The sequence below is a fragment of the Oncorhynchus tshawytscha genome, linkage group LG34 (assembly GCF_018296145.1).
Source record: "Oncorhynchus tshawytscha isolate Ot180627B linkage group LG34, Otsh_v2.0, whole genome shotgun sequence".
NCBI classification, from domain to species: domain Eukaryota; kingdom Metazoa; phylum Chordata; class Actinopteri; order Salmoniformes; family Salmonidae; genus Oncorhynchus; species Oncorhynchus tshawytscha.
Genome location: NC_056462.1, coordinates 12,016,844 through 12,037,296, shown reverse-complemented (window position 1 = coordinate 12,037,296; position 20,453 = coordinate 12,016,844). Strand labels below are relative to the sequence as shown.

General features: G+C 45.0%; 1 protein-coding gene across 2 annotated transcripts in view; it reads right to left on the bottom strand.

Annotated features, from left to right (window-relative positions):
• LOC112246255 (vascular endothelial growth factor C) overlaps window positions 1-20,453 on the bottom strand; it is a 58,721-nt gene that overhangs the window by 13,551 nt on the left and 24,717 nt on the right. For both annotated transcript variants that reach the window (XM_024414552.2, XM_042311853.1), the window contains exons 2-4: window positions 20,191-20,410; window positions 19,706-19,896; window positions 6,613-6,752 (exon numbers count right to left, since the gene is read on the bottom strand). In XM_024414552.2, coding sequence (XP_024270320.1) covers window positions 6,613-6,752; window positions 19,706-19,896; window positions 20,191-20,410 — 551 coding nt within the window. The remainder of the gene's footprint in view (window positions 1-6,612; window positions 6,753-19,705; window positions 19,897-20,190; window positions 20,411-20,453) is intronic.

Here is a 20,453-nt window from a genome sequence, read left to right as displayed (position 1 = left end):
TCTCCCCCTCAGTCTCTACATCCGTTTCCCCCTCCGTCTCCCCCTCTGCTCTGGCAGTTTGATTTAAATGGTCCAGTCATGGCAGCTCAACGAACGACCAGGGCATCACCCTCAATATCACCCAAATATCAGACCTGATCTGTAAAATATCACCCCAAAATCAAACCTGATCTCTAATATATCACCCCAATATCAGATCTGATCTCAAATATACTGTTACACACCAATATCAGACCTGATCTCTAATATATCACCCCAATATCAGCCCCAGCAGGCAGGGGTGCAGGGGTTCAGCCTCAAGCTGACTGAGTCCACTATAAGGGACAGGAGGACCCAGACCCATGCCCCGCTCCAAGCCGCCAATCCCTGCCCCGAGAAGCACCCCCTCACCTTTGCACCGAGCCCCACTGAGAAAGTGGACAGGTGTAACAGCTAAGGTTACCCCCTCTCTGCGATTGATTGAGCCCCCTTTGTCGGGGGGTGATGGGGTGAGACAAGTGGCACGGTCAGGGGTTTATCATACACAAACGTTCAGGTAGGCCTGGGAGTCGGGTAGGGAGGCATGAAGCCTCCTTCAACTTCCCCATCTCACGTTCTTGCCCTCTCACCTCTTTCCTTCTCTCTGCCTTCTTCTCCCCAGGTCTAAGATCATCCTGTCTTTAAATGGAGGTCCTGTCTGATATATGACCCTGGTACAACATTCTGTCAACGGAGGGCATTGGGGTGAGTAAGGGGGATGGGGGGGCACTTTCATTATGGAAATCCCCGCAATAACATTTGTCAGGCCTCTGAGGTCAGAACCTCTGAAACTCCAAAAACATATCTGAGACATTCCACAATTGGTGTGCTAATCACAGTAAGCATCTACATGCTTGAAAGTAGGGGCGCTACTTTCGTTTTAGAAGTGGGGGGGACATAATTCATTACATTTTTTATCCAGTCAGACAAACACTCCAAACAGCTTACCCGACCATTCGGCAGCATCCGCATGGCCCTAAAGCACACAGTTGCCTTGTTTTGTATCACATTCCAATGATAAAACTGTGGGGGACAAAAATGCAATTTCAGAACATGTCCCCCCCCGTCCCCAGTGAAAGTTGTGCCCCTGCTTGAAAGTGAAGAGTGAGCTTAGTCGACCTGATAACAAATTACAGTTAGTGGTTAGAGCACTTCAGAAAAAATCAACTGTTTTGAATTCACAAAAGCATTCGTTTCAAATGCAACAATGGAAACAGATGTTGGCTAAATTAAAGTTTTGTGTTGATTATCTACAGAAAACAACAACATATCCTTTTGACTATTTATTTGAAATAAAAGCTGCCATGAAACGGCCCAGTGTCAGCTCTACACACGTTTGAGGGACTGTCAATGTGCTTTCGATTACCATACACGCAGTGGCTTAAGCAGACACCACATTCCAAAGGGCTGAAAAAAGAACGAAAATCACCCTCCTGACACGTTCGTGGCTTCGTAGGAAGACGCGTAATCCGATTAACAACACGTGCACTGTGCACCTTTCATAACACACAACAGACGTGTCCGTTTAGACAGCCAAGGTGTCACCCCCCTTGATAATACATAGGCTGGGGTAATCCCAGGAACATGTTAGTTCTTCTTCAGCAAGAAAGAAGAACTACTGCATGTGATTTGATTAATATAGTACAACTACTGTCTATACGTCATATCAAGATGGGATTTGCATGTGGTATGTGCAGACCTCTGGTATGTGTTGTTTTGATTCATATAGCAAATCAAATACTGTCTATATTTCCTATGAGAAATGGATTGGTATGTTCAGGGCCTCCTCTGGAATGTGATGAATTTGAAATTAATAATAACTGTGTGCATACAATAGAAGGTAGACTACATGTTAGCGGGCTATCAACATGATTTAGTAGCTTTTCTTATGTTAAATTGATCTGGTGATATAGAGCATCACTGTACATAATGTGATATATTATAGCTCTGCAGTCTTGGCGGTACCTGCTGCATTGTCCTTTCCTGCTCCAATTTATGGCACAGGTCTACAGAGTACGTACGTCACCATTCCATAACCAAACGTCCTCTTCTTGAATAGGTCCCCCATTAAATGTCCATCTGTAAAACTAGCTACGCATCTGTTGCAAAAAGCCTTAATCTTTCAGAGTAGAAAGACTAGCTTCACTCAACATTTTACCAGGTATATCTCTCTAGTCACCCCCAAAACCAATTCTTTCTTTGGCCGCCTCTCCTTCCAGTTCTCTGCTGCCAATGACTGGAACGAACTACAAAAATCTCTGAAACTGGAAACACTTATCTCCCTCACTAGCTTTAAGCACCAACTGTCAGAGCAGCTCACAGATTACTGCACCTGTACATAGCCCACCTATAATTTAGCCCAAACAACTACCTCTTTCCCAACTGTATTTAATTTATTTATTTATTTTGCTCTTTTGCACCCCATTATTTTTATTTCTACTTTGCACATTCTTCCATTGCAAAACTACCATTCCAGTGTCTTACTTGCTATATTGTATTTACTTTGCCACCATGGCCTTTTTGCCTTTACCTCCCTTCTCACCTCATTTGCTCACATTGTATATAGACTTGTTTATACTGTATTATTGACTGTATGTTTGTTTTACTCCATGTGTAACTCTGTGTCGTTGTATCTGTCGAACTGCTTTGCTTTGTCTTGGCCAGGTCGCAATTATAAATGAGAACTTGTTCTCAACTTGCCTACCTGGTTAAATAAAGGTACAATAAATTTAATTTAAAAAAAAATACCCACACATACTGTACAAGCTCAAGCAAAGATATTTATCTTTTAAAATGGGAGGAAAAAAGCTTCAGCAGCACATCTGTGTTACGTCTCTTGACATCAAGCGTTTTCTTGGCACTGAGTTTTTTTCCCCACCGACTGACGGACAGCCGCACGCCAGGATAAACGTCATTTTAGATAACGGATGGGGTGCCCTTTGAGCTCCTCCTCGCTCCTCTCGCTCGGGTAACGGCTAACTGTTTATCCTGCGGTATCCCAGAGAGAGATTTTTATTTTCATTACGCCTGTGAGTAACTCCCAAATTCTCCATCCCAAAGAACAAGCAAGTGAGCGTGAAACTCTTAGCCAACTTGTCGTAATTATTACCAGTCTTTTCACCTCACACACACTCTATTATTTGACATTTGAGGAATTGGGATGACCTCAAGTTGAAAGCATTTCTCTTCATTCTGAAGAGGTGCTCATCTCTCTAATGGTTTATTATGTCCAGTATGTGTGAGGGCAGAGAGCTCCTTCTTTGGCACTTAGCCCTGGGTCTTGATAAGTAACATTAGATCACATTGTGTTAACGCTGGCAGCCTACAGACTACTATATGATCACGAGATGTTGCCATTCAGACAACAGCATTCTCCGTAGGTTTTGATACGTGTCTATTTATATGACGACAGAACTGGCCAACATGTATTAGACTACCATTCCGTAGCATCTCCTTGTGATTTTTCTACTGATATCAGTAGGTGAGATCCTTACACATGTTGAGAGACCTGTGCTTGTAATGGTCTGTTTGTCCTGAGCATTCACAACAGTTAAGAGTAAAGGTCCATGGAAAAGAACCGCAGAGAAACAGACCAGAGAAAGATCAGAGCTCTACTACTGGACCCACGGGTCTGTATCAGTCTTTAGCAGCTAGCTGAATCCGCAGACCAAACTAATCAATTATTATATGCCCTCACAGCTTGATTTGGTCCTATTTCTGTGATCCAGAATAATTCTGGGGATGGATTGGTCTAGACTAGACTCCATTAGGTCACTTTTAGACGTTGTATACAGCTTTAATGCCTCTATATCCACAATCATAACATAAACTGTTGCTGCTATGTAACCATACCCCCACTAGAGCTACAGGCAGAAAGGAATGGTGGAAAGAGACACCCCTTAGTGTCAAGGCAAAGAAGAAAAACACAAGGGATGTGTCCCAAATGGCACCCTATTCCCTATATAGGGCACTACTTTTGATTAGAGCCAAATGGGCCCTGGTCAAAAGTAGTCCACTATAAAGGAAAAAGGGTGCAATTTAGGATGCATCCTAGCAGAACAAAGTTCTGCTCGCCTTAGGAACATATCTGCTTTTTCTTACGCGAAGCGCTGAGCGAAGCCTGGCTATGTATGAGAGAGAGAGCAGCTTACTCGCCGAGGGATGATGCGTTTTCCCCTTCCCCTGCTGTAAAATATCACATAATAATAAACTGGTCTGCTGACTCTCTCTGGAAGGATAGTTCTGACAACTCCAGGACCAACTCAGGGTCTTAGGGGACGAACGCTGATCATTTGTCAACTTCATTCCCTCTGAAATAAGACCTTTATTCCATCATTTGATATGTAGTGATGTCACAGCCAGATAAGTCATAACATCATAGGCATCCTGAATATGAACTCTCAGCCTTATTTGACTTAATCCTTATTTTACCAGGTAAATTGACTGAGAACACATTCTTATTTACAGCAATGGCATAAAGAGGACCAAGCATTTCAATTAGTCATGTCAGGTAAGATTCGTCAGGTAATGCTATCCTGCTACGTCAGGTAATGCTATCCATTAATCACACACAAATAAACTTTTCCATACCAAAAATACCTACATTGTAATTCATTGTGCTTCAACCTATCCTATTGATTGGCCCCTATGACACGGCTCGTGCAAAACAGCCTTGTAGCATGGCTCATATCCTGCCATGGATCTTTCAGCCAGGTAGTCACGACCTGGACCTCTGGTCTCCATCCCAAATTGCACCCTATTCCCTATGGGCCCTGGTCAAAAGTAGAGCACTATAAAAGGAATAGGGTACCATTTGTAAAGCAGCCCTGGATCTGGCTGTAGCAGGTCTCTCATCTGGGATCGATCTGCAGCTCTCTCTTGGCAATACTGTCCTCCCTGGTCGGTCACAACAACATCACAGCTTTAGGACATGGAGAATATTAGGGCTTACAGATCAATGGTGTTCCAATTGCCATTATATTGCTAGAAGAGTTTTTCACCTTGGGGAATGAGTCATTTCTCGGCATGCCGGCGCATGTCAAGAATGGACGAAAGGCTAATCCTTCAGTCTGTGGGGTTGACACAAGGGCAATAAACATTTACACTATTCGCACTGTAACAGCGCAATGCCGAGCAGAAATAGAGAGCAAGATCCCTTGTTAGTATACAAAGCGCACGTATGAGACTTACAGAGATTTACAATTGATCTAAACATTGTGTCACATTAGAGACTATGAATTGACAGTACATGACATGACAAGGCCAGTGAACACGTCGGTTGGTGTTGAGTTTCTTATTTCGGTTTGAAATGAGCCACTCAATTTTGGGGCGAGGAGTTTTTCCTGAACACGTAAACTGAAACAGGTCAAACTCTGGGCCCTTGTTGAGTATACCTAGGCTCCAGAGTTATACATTGGGCCTGAGTTTTTAGCTATGAGCTCATTGTCTATAGTATATTCTAAGTGTTTATGGAGTGTTGCTCTTAAGCCTGTTTGCTTAATGTACAGTACATGTGGGGGCGTGAGACTGGGGGCCGGGCTAGGTGTTCGGGTCCGGGGCCAAGTCTACACTCCTCTGCTCCTCTGACGTAAACACAGCAGACAGACAAGACGAGAAGCTGTCTGTAGATACATCTCCTGTGTAACCTCTTGCTCACAATATACTGCAGTTTTCATAAGGTAAGGCAGGTTAAGTTATGCTTCTGGACGTTTACTGCAGGAGTAGCAACATCTCATCTTTACATCAACCAAGTGGGTGCTGCACAGGTGTGTGTATGATGGAGGAAATGACACTAAATCTAATTATGTAAAAGTGATTTCAGGTCTGGTGACAGAAACGCAATCCTTTAAACTGTCCTCATCCCACGTAGTGACTATGCACTCAGTCCATAATGCTCCACAGTGCACTGCCCTGCCTAAATGGAAAGTTAATCACGGTTCACTGCTGGGATTTCCTGTAGTAGCACCTCTTATATCAACACACTGACAGGAAGCCTTCACAGCACAGGAACAATAGGTGTCCACATTAAATTGGCCAATATGAACCTCTATATCCGTTCAAGGGAACCTCCCACTGTATCCAAAACACACACAACCCTTTCACCACATATACTCCCAATAAAGAGAACCAGAATCCAGGAACTGACTGGAAAAACTGAGCGAGTTTGTTGGAACTGGGGACTTTTGGTTAGCATGCTGACAGCGGAGAGGCTATCCTAAGTTTCTTGGTGCGGGAACGAGCTCTTTGCAGGCTTAAATACATCCGCAACATCTTGCAAACTGTTCTTGAAGTGTATTTCCTGTCCTGTGGTGGACAATGCTTCCTTCTCACTTTCTGGGCATTTGGAAAAGTCCCTGTGACAGATATCTGCTAGAACGCTTTTAGCAATTAATTCAACGGACCCAATGTACTGGATGTGAAAACACAAGGCATAGACTGGATTAGGAATCCAGAAAAAGGCACTAGAAGAGGCCTATATAAGAAGATACATTACAGAACTCCTCCTACTATCACTATTACCCCTAACTCCTACAGGGGTAGGAGCAGATCAACATAGCTAAGTTAGAGGACTGGATTAAGAAAAGGAACACTTACTCTGGTAGAGATCGTCGTATGATGGAGTGTACTTGTCTGTAGGCGTCCAGTTTGGACAGACAATTGCACACGGTGTGGTTGGCAAAGCTGATAGTCACTAGGTTGTTATTTGTACTGCTGGAAACTGTGATTTCAAACAGCTAGGAGAAACAGAGAGAAAATGAGTCAAGTAACAGATAGTGGGACGTTTAGACAGTTTTCTTTAGTCAACATAATGGTGAAACCTACAATGAATAGTGGTTTTCAGACATTTGAGAGAAAAAAAAACAATTATCAAGCAACTGACATAGATAATAGGTACTTTGTAGGACCTGTATTTGTCTAGTTGATGTCACAGCGCAACCAAACTTGATGATCAACCTTTTGCCACAGTTTCTTTGCAGCATTCTAGTCAGAACCATTTGAGGGTTGAAGAGGAAATCTAAAAACAACCAGATAAGTGAGGCTAAGAATGGGGCATGTTGTGCAACCCTAAATTCGCAGACCCCTGACACACAACCACACTGTGTATAAACTCTCTAATCACAACTACAGACAACATTGAAGTGCATGGGATAGCAGCCATGAAAGAGGGAATGAGGTAAGAGAGCTTGTTTTTATGAGTGTCGGCAGGAGCTTTCTGTATCACGCCTTGATCAATTAAACACTATTCATTGAGGTTACTCAGTCCTAGGGCCGCATAGGGAGGAATAGAGTAGACTCAAGCAGTGATTGAGAGTGAGTCTCTGAATGGCCATTGGTCCCCAAAGCATGAATAGCAAACAAATGTCTCTGTGACTTGAATCCAGACTTTACTTCCCCTCAACGTTTCAAGTCAGTCCACATTCACTCAAAAAAAATAACAGACCACTCAATGAGGACTTATAGTCCTTTAGGATGATTAAAACTGACCTAATCAATCACCCCGATCCTCCACCTGGCAGACATGTTACCAAGGCAGCCAAGTCTGATTAGTCTCAGCACCTTGGCATGGGCTTTGGCGGAGGCCATTCCAGCTTCCTTTTAAGAAAGCGGTAAAACCTGACAAATGCCCCCGCAATAAATGCTGCAACCCTTATCCCAATACATTGATGAGATTGGGAATGGTTTATATGTGAGGGGAATACCCGGGAATACCAAAAATACTGTAATGACGGGATGATCTGACCCCCATGCCCTAACGTCGCCCCAGAAAGTCCTCCCTGGGGACAGGGAGGGGTGCTTCCCTACCTTCCCCTACCCGCCCCTCCTTCCCATCCACACCCGGCTCCTTACAGCCGTGCTTATGCACTTACACTGCATCACACACCCCCCCTCACCGTTCTAAAGACAACACACTAACTCCTCGTTAGGCTGGAAACGTACATGAGAGAAATTCCTTAAGGCGTCTTGATGTACTGTACCTAACAATGGACTCTACTCACATCTGGGGAAAGAAAGTGAGCACTACCAAAGAGCTGTCTTAAAGAACACTCCCACTGTACCCACAGAATAGTTAATTGAGGGCAGAGGAAAGAAATGCTTAAAATCAACTATCCGTAAAATCAACTAGCGATGCTCAAATAAAATAAAATAAAATGTTATTGGTCACATACACATGGTTAGCAGATGTTAATGCGAGTGTAGCGAAATATTAGTAATATCTAACAAGTAATCTAACACATTTCACAAAGACTACCTTATACACACAAATGTAAAGGGATGAATGAGAATATGTACACTTGAAGTCAAAATGTTACATCCACCTTAGCCAAATACATTTCAACTCAGTTTTTCACAATTCCTGACATTTAATCCTAGTAAAAATGTCCCTGTTTTAGGTCAGTTAGGATCACCACTTTATTTTAAGAGTGTGAAATGTCAGAATAAGAGTAGAGAGAATGATTTATTTCAAGTTTAATTTCTTTCATCACATTCCCAGTTGGTCAGAAATTTACATACACTCAATTAGTATTTGGTAGCATTGCCTTTAAATTGTTTAACTTGGGTCAAACATTTTGGGTAGCCTTCCACAAGCTTCCAACAATAAGTTGGGTGAATTTTGGCCCAATCCTCCTGACAGAGCTGGTGTAACTGACTCAAGTTTGTAGGCCTCCTTGCTCGCACACGCTTTTAAAGTTTTGCCCACAAATGTTCTATAGGAAGGGTGTCAGGGCTTTGTGATGGCCACTCTAATACCTTGACTTTGTTGTCCTTAAGCCATTTTGCCACAACTTTGGAATTATGCTTCGGGTCATTGTCCATTCGGAAGACCCATTTGTGACCAAGCTTTAACTTCCTGACTGATGTCTTGAGATGTTGCTTCAATATATCCAGCAAAAATGTTTTCCTCATGATGCTATCTAATTGTGAAGTGCACCAGTCCCTCCTGCAGCAAAGCACCCCCACAACATGATGCTGCCACCCCCGTGCTTCACAGTTGGGATGGTGTTCTTCAGCTTGCAAGCATCCCCCTTTTTCCTCCAAACATAACGATGATCATTATGGCCAAACAGTTCTATTTTGGTTTCATCAGACCAGAGGACATTTCTCCAAAAAGTACGATCTTTGTCCCCATGTGCAGTTGCAAACCGTAGTCTGGCTCTTTTATGGCGGTTTTGGAGCAGTGGCTTCTTCCTTGCTGAGTTGCCTTTCAGGTTATATCGATATAGGACTTGTTTTACTGTGGATGTAGATACTTTTGTACCTATTTCCTCCAGCATCTTCACAAGGTCCTTTGCTGTTGTTCTGGGATTGATTTGCACTTTTCACACCAAAGTACGTTCATCTCTAGGAGACAGAACGCGTCTCCTTCCTGAGCGGTATGATGGCTGTGTGGTCCCATGGTGTTTATACTTTCGTACTATTGTTTGTATAGGTGAACATGGTACCTTCAGGTGTTTGGAAATTGCTCCCAAGGATGAACCAGACTTGGGACGTCTACAATTTATTTTCTGAGGTCTTGAATGATTTCTTTTGATTTTTCCATGATGTCAAGCAAAGAGGCACTGAGTTTGAAGGTTAGTCCTTGAAATACATCCACAGGTACACCTCCAATTGACTCAAATGATGTCAATTAGCTTATCAGAAGCTTCTAAAGCCACGACATAATTTTCGGGAATTTTCCAAGCTTTTTAAAGTCATAGTCAACTTAGTGCATGTAAACTTCTGACCCACTGGAATTGTGATGCAGTGAATTATAAGTGAAATAATCTGTCTGTAATCAATTGTTGGAAAAAAGACTTGTGTCATGCACAAAGTAGATGTCCTAACCGACTTGCCAAAACTATAGTTTGTTAACAAGAAATTTGTGGAGTGGTTGAAAACACGTTTTAATGACTCCAACCTAAGTGTATGTAAACTTCTGTAAACTTCCAACTGTACATATAAATATAGAGGAGGGATGACCGTGCGGCATAGGCAAGATACAGTAGATGTTATAGAATACAGTATATACATATGAGATGGATAATGTAGGATATGTAGACATTTTTAAAGTGGCGTTGTTTAAAGTGACTAGTGATACATTTCTTAATATCCATGAATTACATTTATAAAAGTGGCAAGAGATTTGAGTCTGTATGTTGGCAGCAGCCCCTCTATGTTAGTGATGGCTGTTTAACAGTCTGATGGCCTTGAGATCGAAGCTGTTTTTCAGTCTCTCTGTCCCAGCTTTGATGCACCTGTACTGACCTCACCTTCTGGATGTTAGCGGGGTGAACAGGCAGTGGCTCGGGTGGTTGTTGTCCTTGATGATCTTTTTGGCCTTTCTGTGACATCGGGTGCTGTAGGTGTCCTGGAGGGCAGGTAGTTTGCCTTTGGTGATGCGTTGTGCAGACCGCACTACCCTCTGGAGAGCCTTGCGGTTGTGGGCGGAGCAGTTGCCATACCAGGAGGTGATACAGCCCGACAGGACAGGATGCTATCGATTGTACATCTGTAAAAGTTTGAGTGTTTTCGGTAACAAGCCAAATTTGTTCCGCCTCCTGAGGTTGAAGGGCGCTTCTTCCCCACACTGTCTGTATGGGTGGACCATTTCAGTTTGTCTGTGATGTGTAAACTGAGGAACTTGAAACTTTCCACCTTCTCCACTACTTTCCTGTCAATGTGGATGGGGGGGTGCTCCCTCTGCTGTTTCCTGAAGTCCACGATCATCTCCTTTATTTTGTTAACGTTGAGTGAGAGGTTATTTTCCTGACATCACACTCCAAGGGCCCTCACCTCTACCTGTAGGCCGTCTCGTCGTTGTTGGTAATCAAGCCTACCACTGTAGTGTCGTCCGCAAACTTGATGATTGAGTTGGAAGCGTGCATGGCCACGCAGTCGTGGGTGAACAGGGAGTACAGGAAAGGGCTGAGCATGCACCGTTGTGGGGCCCCAGTGTTGAGGATTAGCAGGCTGGAGATGTTGTTTCCTACCCTCCCCACCTGGGGGTGGCCCGTCAGAAAGTCCAGGACCCAGTTGCATAGGGCGGGGTCGAGACCCAGGGTCTCGAGCTTAATGATGAGGTTGGAGGATACTATGGTGTTAAATGCTGAGCTGTAGTCAATGAACAGCATTCGTACATACAGTGCCTTGCGAAAGTATTCGGCCCCCTTGAACTTTGTGACCTTTTGCCACATTTCAGGCTTCAAACATAAAGATATAAAACTGTATTTTTGTGAAGAATCAACAACAAGTTGGACACAATCATGAAGTGGAACGACATTTATTGGATATTTCAAACTTTTTAACAAATCAAAAACTGAAAAATTGGGCGTGCAAAATTATTCAGCCCCTTTACTTTCAGTGCAGCAAACTCTCTCCAGAAGTTCAGTGAGGATCTCTGAATGATCCAATGTTGACCTAAATGACTAATGATGATAAATACAATCCACCTGTGTGTAATCAAGTCTCTGTATAAATGCACCTGCAATGTGATAGTCTCAGAGGTCTGTTAAAAGCGCAGAGAGCATCATGAAGAACAAGGAACACACCATGCAGGTCCGAGATACTGTTGTGAAGAAGTTTAAAGCCGGATTTGGATACAAAAAGATTTCCCAAGCTTTAAACATCCCAAGGAGCACTGTGCAAGCGATAATATTGAAATGGAAGGAGTATCAGACCACTGCAAATCTACCAAGACCTGGCCGTCCCTCTAACTTTCAGCTCATACAAGGAGAAGACTGATCAGAGATGCAGCCAAGAGGCCCATGATCACTCTGGATGAACTGCAGAGATCCACAGCTGAGGTGGGAGACTCTGTCCATAGGACAACAATCAGTCGTATATTGCACAAATCTGGCCTTTATGGAAGAGTGGCAAGAAGAAAGCCATTTCTTAAAGATATCCATAAAAAGTGTGTTTAAAGTTTGCCACATGCCACCTGGGAGACACACCAAACATGTGGAAGAAGGTGCTCTGGTCAGATGAAACCAAAATTGAACTTTTTGGCAACAATGCAAAACATTATGTTTGGCGTAAAAGCAACACAGCTCATCACCCTGAACACACCATCCCCACTGTCTAACATGGTGGTGGCAGCATCATGGTTTGGGCCTGCTTTTCTTCAGCAGGGACAGGGAAGATGGTTAAAATTGATGGGAAGATGGATGGAGCCAAATACAGGACCATTCTGGAAGAAAACCTGATGGAGTCTGCAAAAGACCTGAGACTGGGACGGAGATTTGTCTTCCAACAAGACAATGATCCAAAACATAAAGCAAAATCTACAATGGAATGGTTCAAAAATAAAGATATCCAGGTGTTAGAATGGCCAAGTCAAAGTCCAGACCTGAATCCAATCGAGAATCTGTGGAAAGAAAACTGCTGTTCACAAATGCTCTCCATCCAACCTCACTGAGCTCGAGCTGTTTTGCAAGTCTCTCGATGTACAAAACTGATAGAGACATACCCCAAGCGACTTACAGCTGTAATCGCAGCAAAAAGTATTAATACAAAGTATTAACTTAAGGGGGCTGAATAATTTTGCACGCCCAATTTTTCAGTTTTTGATTTGTTAAAAAAGTTTGAAATATCCAATAAATGTCGTTCCACTTCATGATTGTGTCCCACTTGTTGTTGATTCTTCACAAAAAAATACAGTTTTATATCTTTGTGTTTGTAGCCTGAGAAGTGGCAAAAGGTCGCAAAGTTCAAGGGGGCCGAATACTTTCGCAAGGCACTGTAGGTATTCCTCTTGTCCAGATGGGATAGGGCAGTGTGCAGTCTTATGGCGATTGCGTCGTCTGTGGACCTATTGGGGCGGTAAGTAAATTGGAGTGGATCTAGGGTATCAGGTATGGTGGAGGTGATATGATCCTTGACTAGTCTCTCAAAGCACTTGATGATGACAGAAGTGAGTGCTTCAGGGCGATAGTCATTTAGTTCAGTTACCTTAGCTTTCTTGGGAACAGGAACAATGGTGGCCATCTTGGAGCATGTGGGCACAGCAGACTGGGATAGGGATTGATTGTATATGTCCGTAAACACACCAGCTAGCTGGTCTGAGGGCGCGGCTAGGGATGCCGTCTGGGCCGGCAGCTTTGCGAGGGTTTAAATGTTTTACTCACGTTGGCCACGGTGAAGGAGAGCCCGCAGACTTTGGTAGTGGGCCATGTCAGTGGCACTGTATTGTCCTCAAAGCGAGCAAAGAAGTTGTTTAATTTGTCTGGGAGCAAGACGTCGATGTCCGCGACGAGGCTGGTTTTCTTTTTGTAATCCGTGATTGATTGTAGACCCTGCCACATACGTCTCGTGTCTGAGCCGTTGAATTGCGACTCTAATTTGTTTCGATACTGACGCTTTGCTTGTTTGAATGCCTTGCAGAGGGAATAGCTACACTGTTTGTATTCGGTCACGTTTCCAGTCGCCTTGCCATGATTTAATGCGGTGGTTTGCGCTTTCAGTTTTGTGCGAATGCTGTCATCAATCCACGGTTTCTGGTTAGAGAAGGTTTCAATAGTCACAGTGGGTACAACATCACTCTTGAGATTTTCTGGGCTAACAATGTAAGAAATAATACATAAAAAACTATTTACTGCATAGTTTTTTAAGGACCTGAAGCGAGGAGACCATCTCTGTCGGCGCCATGATACTGCAGGTCATGTAAAGTAAAAGTCAGGTAAACTGTTAATTAAATTAAGTTAATCTTAATTATTCAGCGAGTTATTCTGTCTGACTGCCGGATCTGTCAAACACATGAGTTGGTGAGCATTAAATAAGGTGGGCATAAAATTTGAGGTATCTAGAGAGACTTTTGATTGGCCATTAGATCTGGTAGTGGAAATCAAACAGTAGGCCTACAGACCAACCCACCTGTCCACAGACAAACCCGCCTGGCTACAGACCAACCCACCTGTCCACAGACAAATTCGTCTGGCTACAGACAAACCCGCCTGGCTACAGACCAACCCACCTGTCCACAGACCAACCCACCTGTCCACAGACAAATCCGTCTGGCTACAGACTAACCCGCCTGGCCACAGACAAATCCCTCTGGCTACAGACTAACCCACCTGTCCACAGACAAACCCGCCTGGCTACAGACAAACCCGCCTGGCTACAGACAAACCCGCCTGGCTACAGACCACCCGCCTGGCTACAGACCAACCCGCCTGGCTACAGACCAACCCGCCTGGCTACAGACCAACCCGCCTGGCTACAGACCAACCCGCCTGGCTACAGACCAACCCGCCTGGCTACAGACCAACCCGCCTGTCCACAGACAAATCCGTCTGGCTACAGACTAACCCGCCTGGCCACAGACAAATCCTCTGGCCACAGACTAACCCGCCTGTCCACAGACACATCCGCCTGGCTACAGACAAACCCGCCTGGCCACAGACCAACCCGCCTGGCTACAGACCAACCCGCCTGGCCACAGACCAACCCGCCTGGCCACAGACCAACCCGCCTGTCCACAGACCAACCCACCTGTCCACAGACCAACCCACCTGTCCACAGACAAATCCGTCTGGCTACAGACCAACCCGCCTGGCCACAGACCAACCCGCCTGGCTACAGACTAACCCGCCTGGTCACAGACAAACCCGCCAGGCCCAATTCACCTGTCCACAGAACAACCCGCCTGGCCACAGACCAGCCTGCCTGGCTACAGACCGACAGATAATCCAAAGGTTGTGGGTGATGTCGGGGAGTAAACACAACAAGCTAGCCTTTCTCTGAGGATACCCAGTAGTAACATGAGTCAGTGATTTAGCTATGAGTCGCTGAGTAAGCCTATCAAAGAGTCATGGGAGCTGTAGTTGGGCATGTTATCAATCAAATCTGTATGGACAGAATAGCATGGAAAATACATGCTTCAATTTTCAATCTGAATCCAATGAAACTTAGTTTGTATCCAACCGCCAATGTTTAACAAGTAGTTACGTTACCAAACACATGTAGGCTATATTACTTAGCTGTGTTATTGAACTGCAGGTTTCAATTTCATTCTTGGTGCCGTGCGTCTTGCTAATGAGAGCTATGTAGAAATATAGAACCCTTTGGATGGAGAACATATGTTTTATCTGCATAGATCAGGGCACACCAGCACTCAACTGAATTGTACAGACGGGTCCTAATCTAACATCTATGCTCCCCCAGTGTCTCCTTGAATGTTGACACATACTTATTCTCTGACGCAAACACAGCATAAACAGAGACATCAGTTACTGTACCACACAGAGCAGAACACCCCCCCCAGCAGATCACATCTCAGGGCCTTATGAGTCTAGTTCACTGGTCATAAAAAACACTACACTGTTGATTTGCACGAAAACAATTGCTCAACTATTACGGTATTTTTTTCTGATCCCCTAAAATAGAGATTCAAATATATTGATGGTCCATGTTAATACTATACAAAAAAAATGTGTTAGGGCAGAAAATATTATAAATCAAATCAAATTTTATTTGTCACATACACATGGTTAGCAGATGTTAATGCGAGTGTAGCGAAATGCTTGTGCTTCTAGTTCCAACAATGCAGTAATAACCAACAAGTAATCTAACTAACAATTCCAAAACTACTGTCTTATACACAGTGTAAGGGGATAAAGAATATGTACATAAGGATATATGAATGAGTGATGGTACAGAGCAGCATAGGCAAGATACAGTAGCTGATATCGAGTACAGTATATACATATGAGATGAGTATGTAAACAAAGTGGCATAGTTAAAGTGGCTAGTGATACATGTATTACATAAGGATGCAGTCGATGATATAGAGTACAGTATATACGTATGCATATGAGATGAATAATGTAGGGTAAGTAACATTACATAAGGTAGCATTGTTTAAAGTGGCTAGTGATATATTTACATCATTTCCCATCAATTCCCATTATTAAAGTGGCTGGAGTAGAGTCAGTGTCATTGACAGTGTGTTGGCAGTAGCCACTCAATGTTAGTGGTGGCTGTTTAACAGTCTGATGGCCTTGAGATAGAAGCTGTTTTTCAGTCTCTCGGTCCCAGCTTTGATGCACCTGTACTGACCTCGCCTTCTGGATGACAGCGGGGTGAACAGGCAGTGGCTCGGGTGGTTGATGTCCTTGATGATCTTTATGGCCTTCCTGTAGCATCGGGTGGTGTAGGTGTCCTGGAGGGCAGGTAGTTTGCCCCCGGTGATGCGTTGTGAAGACCTCACTACCCTCTGGAGAGCCTTACGGTTGAGGGCGGAGCAGTTGCCGTACCAGGTGGTGATACAGCCCGCCAGGATGCTCTCGATTGTGCATCTGTAGAAGTTTGTGAGTGCTTTTGGTGACAAGCCGAATTTCTTCAGCCTCCTGAGGTTGAAGAGGCGCTGCTGCGCCTTCTTCACGATGCTGTCTGTGTGAGTGGACCAATTCAGTTTGTCTGTGATGTGTATGCCGAGGAACTTAAAACTTGCTACCCTCTCCACTACTGTTCCATCGATGTGGATAGGGGGGTGTTCCCTCTGCTGTTTCCTGAAGTCCACAATCATCTCCTTAGTTTTGTTGACATTGAGTGTGAGGTTATTTTCCTGACACCACATTCCGAGGGCCCTCACCTCCTCCCTGTAGGCCGTCTCGTCGTTGTTGGTAATCAAGCCTACCACTGTTGTGTCGTCCGCAAACTTGATGATTGAGTTGGAGGCGTGCGTGGCCACGCAGTCGTGGGTGAACAGGGAGTACAGGAGAGGGCTCAGAACGCACCCTTGTGGGGCCCCAGTGTTGAGGATCAGCGGGGAGGAGATGTTGTTGCCTACCCTCACCACCTGGGGGCGGCCCGTCAGGAAGTTCAGTACCCAGTTGCACAGGGCGGGGTCGAGACCCAGGGTCTCGAGCTTGATGACGAGCTTGGAGGGTACTATGGTGTTGAATGCCGAGCTGTAGACGATGAACAGCATTCTCACATAGGTATTCCTCTTGTCCAGATGGGTTAGGGCAGTGTGCAGTGTGGTTGAGATTGCATCGTCTGTGGACCTATTTGGGCGGTAAGCAAATTGGAGTGGGTCTAGGGTGTCAGGTAGGGTGGAGGTGATATGGTCCTTGACTAGTCTCTCAAAGCACTTCATGATGACGGATGTGAGTGCTACGGGGCGGTAGTCGTTTAGCTCAGTTACCTTAGCTTTCTTGGGAACAGGAACAATGGTGGCCCTCTTGAAGCATGTGGGAATAGCAGACTGGTATAGGGATTGATTGAATATGTCCGTAAACACACCGGCCAGCTGGTCTGCGCATGCTCTGAGGGCGCGGCTGGGGATGCCGTCTGGGCCTGCAGCCTTGCGAGGGTTAACACGTTTAAATGTCTTACTCACCTCGGCTGCAGTGAAGGAGAGACCGCATGTTTTCATTGCAGGCCGTGTCAGTGGCACTGTATTGTCCTCAAAGCGGGCAAAAAAGTTATTTAGTCTGCCTGGGAGCAAGACATCCTGGTCCGTGACTGGGCTGGATTTCTTCCTGTAGTCCGTGATTGACTGTAGACCCTGCAACATGCCTCTTGTGTCTGAGCCGTTGAATTGAGATTCTACTTTGTCTCTGTACTGACGCTTAGCTTGTTTAATAGCCTTGCGGAGGGAATAGCTGCACTGTTTGTATTCAGTCATGTCACGAGACACCTTGCCCTGATTAAAAGCAGTGGTTCGCGCTTTCAGTTTCACACGAATGCTGCCATCAATCCACGGTTTCTGGTTAGGGAATGTTTTAATCGTTGCTATGGGAACGACATCTTCAACGCACGTTCTAATGAACTCGCACACCGAATCAGCGTATTCGTCAATGTTGTTGTCTGACGCAATACGAAACATCTCCCAGTCCACGTGATGGAAGCAGTCTTGGAGTGTGGAGTCAGCTTGGTCGGACCAGCGTTGAACAGACCTCAGCGTGGGAGCTTCTTGTTTTAGTTTCTGTCTGTAGGCAGGGATCAACAAAATGGAGTCGTGGTCAGCTTTTCCGAAAGGGGGGCGGGGCAGGGCCTTATATGCGTCGCGGGAGTTAGAGTAACAATGATCCAAGGTCTTTCCACCCCTGGTTGCGCAATCGATATGTTGATCAAATTTAGGGAGTCTTGTTTTCAGATTAGCCTTGTTAAAATCCCCAGCTACAATGAATGCAGCCTCCGGATAAATCGTTTCCAGTTTACAGAGAGTTAAATAAAGTTCGTTCAGAGCCATCGATGTGTCTGCTTGGGGGGGATATATACGGCTGTGATTATAATCGAAGAGAATTCTCTTGGTAGATAATGCGGTCTACATTTGATTGTGAGGAATTCTAAATCAGGTGAACAGAAGGATTTGAGTTCCTATACGTTTCTTTCATCACACCATGTCACGTTAGTCATAAGGCATACGCCCCCGCCCCTCTTCTTACCAGAAAGATGTTTGTTTCTGTCGGCGCGATGCGTGGAGAAACCCGCTGGCTGCACCGCCTCGGATAGCGTCTCTCCAGTGAGCCATGTTTCCGTGAAGCAAAGAACGTTACAGTCTCTGATGTCCCTCTGGAATGCTACCCTTGCTCGGATTTCATCAACCTTGTTGTCAAGAGACTGGACATTGGCAAGAAGAATGCTAGGGAGTGGTGCACGGTGTGCCCGTCTCCGGAGTCTGACCAGAAGACCGCCTCGTTTCCATCTTTTTGGAGTCATTTTTTTGGGTCGCTGCATGGAATCCACTCCGTTGTCCTGTTTGTAAGGCAGAACACAGGATCCGCGTCGCGAAAAACATATTATTGGTCGTACTGATGGTGAGTTGACGCTGATCTTATATTCAGTAGTTCTTCTCGACTGTATGTAATGAAACCTAAGATGACCGGGGGTACTAATGTAAGAAATAACACGTAAAAAAACAAAAAACTGCATAGTTTCCTAGGAACGCGAAGCCCTTAGGTTCCAGGGGTGACCAGGATTAAGTCCCGTAGGTCATTGAGCTACACTTAAAGAGGCTGTGGTAAGTCTCCATAGCAACATTAGCAGTCTAACAACAGTTGAAATGTTATGGCCTTGACCAGGAGGACTCAGACTCAAACCCCTGACTGTGAGTGTGTCATGCTTTAAATCACACAGACTCAGAACAGCCAGGCTGGGGTCAGCCCACCCAAAATAAGTGGACAATTAAAAGAGGCCTAGCCGCTAATAACTCCAACACACACACAACCTCGTGGAAGACCCCCTGCCTGCCGTTTACCCCCTGAATCAAGGTGGGACACTGAGAATGAACCCCTTACTGCCCTAAGTCTAGTAGAGAAAAACTAAGCGCAGGCTTTAAAGAAGCTATAAGCACATCAGAGTACATCCAGTACGTCATCGGAATTTCCACAGATCACACTCGGTAAAAACAATGCGTTGTTTTGGCATTTTCATGCAAATCAACTAAACCATTTCTAAATCATATGAAACAAGGCTTTAACCCAACTCCAGTCCTCAGGGGCCTGTGTGTCTAACGGTTTTCAGGTCTTGCCGTTCAACTAGTAAAATGATGATCTGTGAGGTGATCTGTGGTCAATCAATGACTTTGATTGATTGATTAAGCCCCTGGGGACAAAGCAAACCTGACGATACTGTGGCCTGTGAGGACTGAAGTTGAGTGCCGCCGCTGTTTAAGAACCCCACTCCAACATACTAGCCAACACACACACACACACACACACCACAGTCCACCCCTCCCTCTTGCCGTCCCCAGTGTGTAACTCACCGTCTTGCTGATGTAGGAGGTGCTGATGTTCAAACACTGATGCGCCTCGCTGTTGCAGCAGCCCCCACATCTGTAGACAGACACGCAGGGTGGTTTATAGAAGGTGTTTGTAGCCGCCCCAAACTCTTTCCCCACATCTAAACAAACTTCTCGTGGCATGCACTGGGTCTTTTTCCACTCTGACTCAATACCTGTTGGATGCACGTTGAGAAAATCAGACAGGAAGACCAGAGCATTAAAATGACATCATCATTCGACAAACCATGTATTGTATTGCACTTCCTGTATTGACGTCAGTCAAGGCAAGTGGCCAATCAAATGTCTTTTCTTTTTTAGGTGATATAAATTTGTTCGCTAAAACTAAGCACTGATCTAATTGTTATAGTCAAGTGCTACTATCCTACAAGGTCAGTTGGTCAACACCCAACAAATCTAGACAGGCCAAACAGTGACAGAAAAAGCATCTCCTGAAAACAGACACTTACTTTTCAGTGTGTCAGGGTTGAAGGGAGCACCAGCGTACGCCGGCAGTTCGCTGCGCGACCGCGTTTCCGTGGCTGTGTGTTCCTCTCTCAGGGGGAAGCGTGCGCCCCGCTTCGACCGGCAACTGAGCACTCTGTAGTAGTTAGGGTACACTATCCTCATCAGTTCCTCAACACTGGCCACGGAGCGCAGCTGCTGCTCAAGGTCTGGCTCCGACGGCTCCTGGATGGAAAGAACAGAGAGACCCTATAAGGACTGATGTACT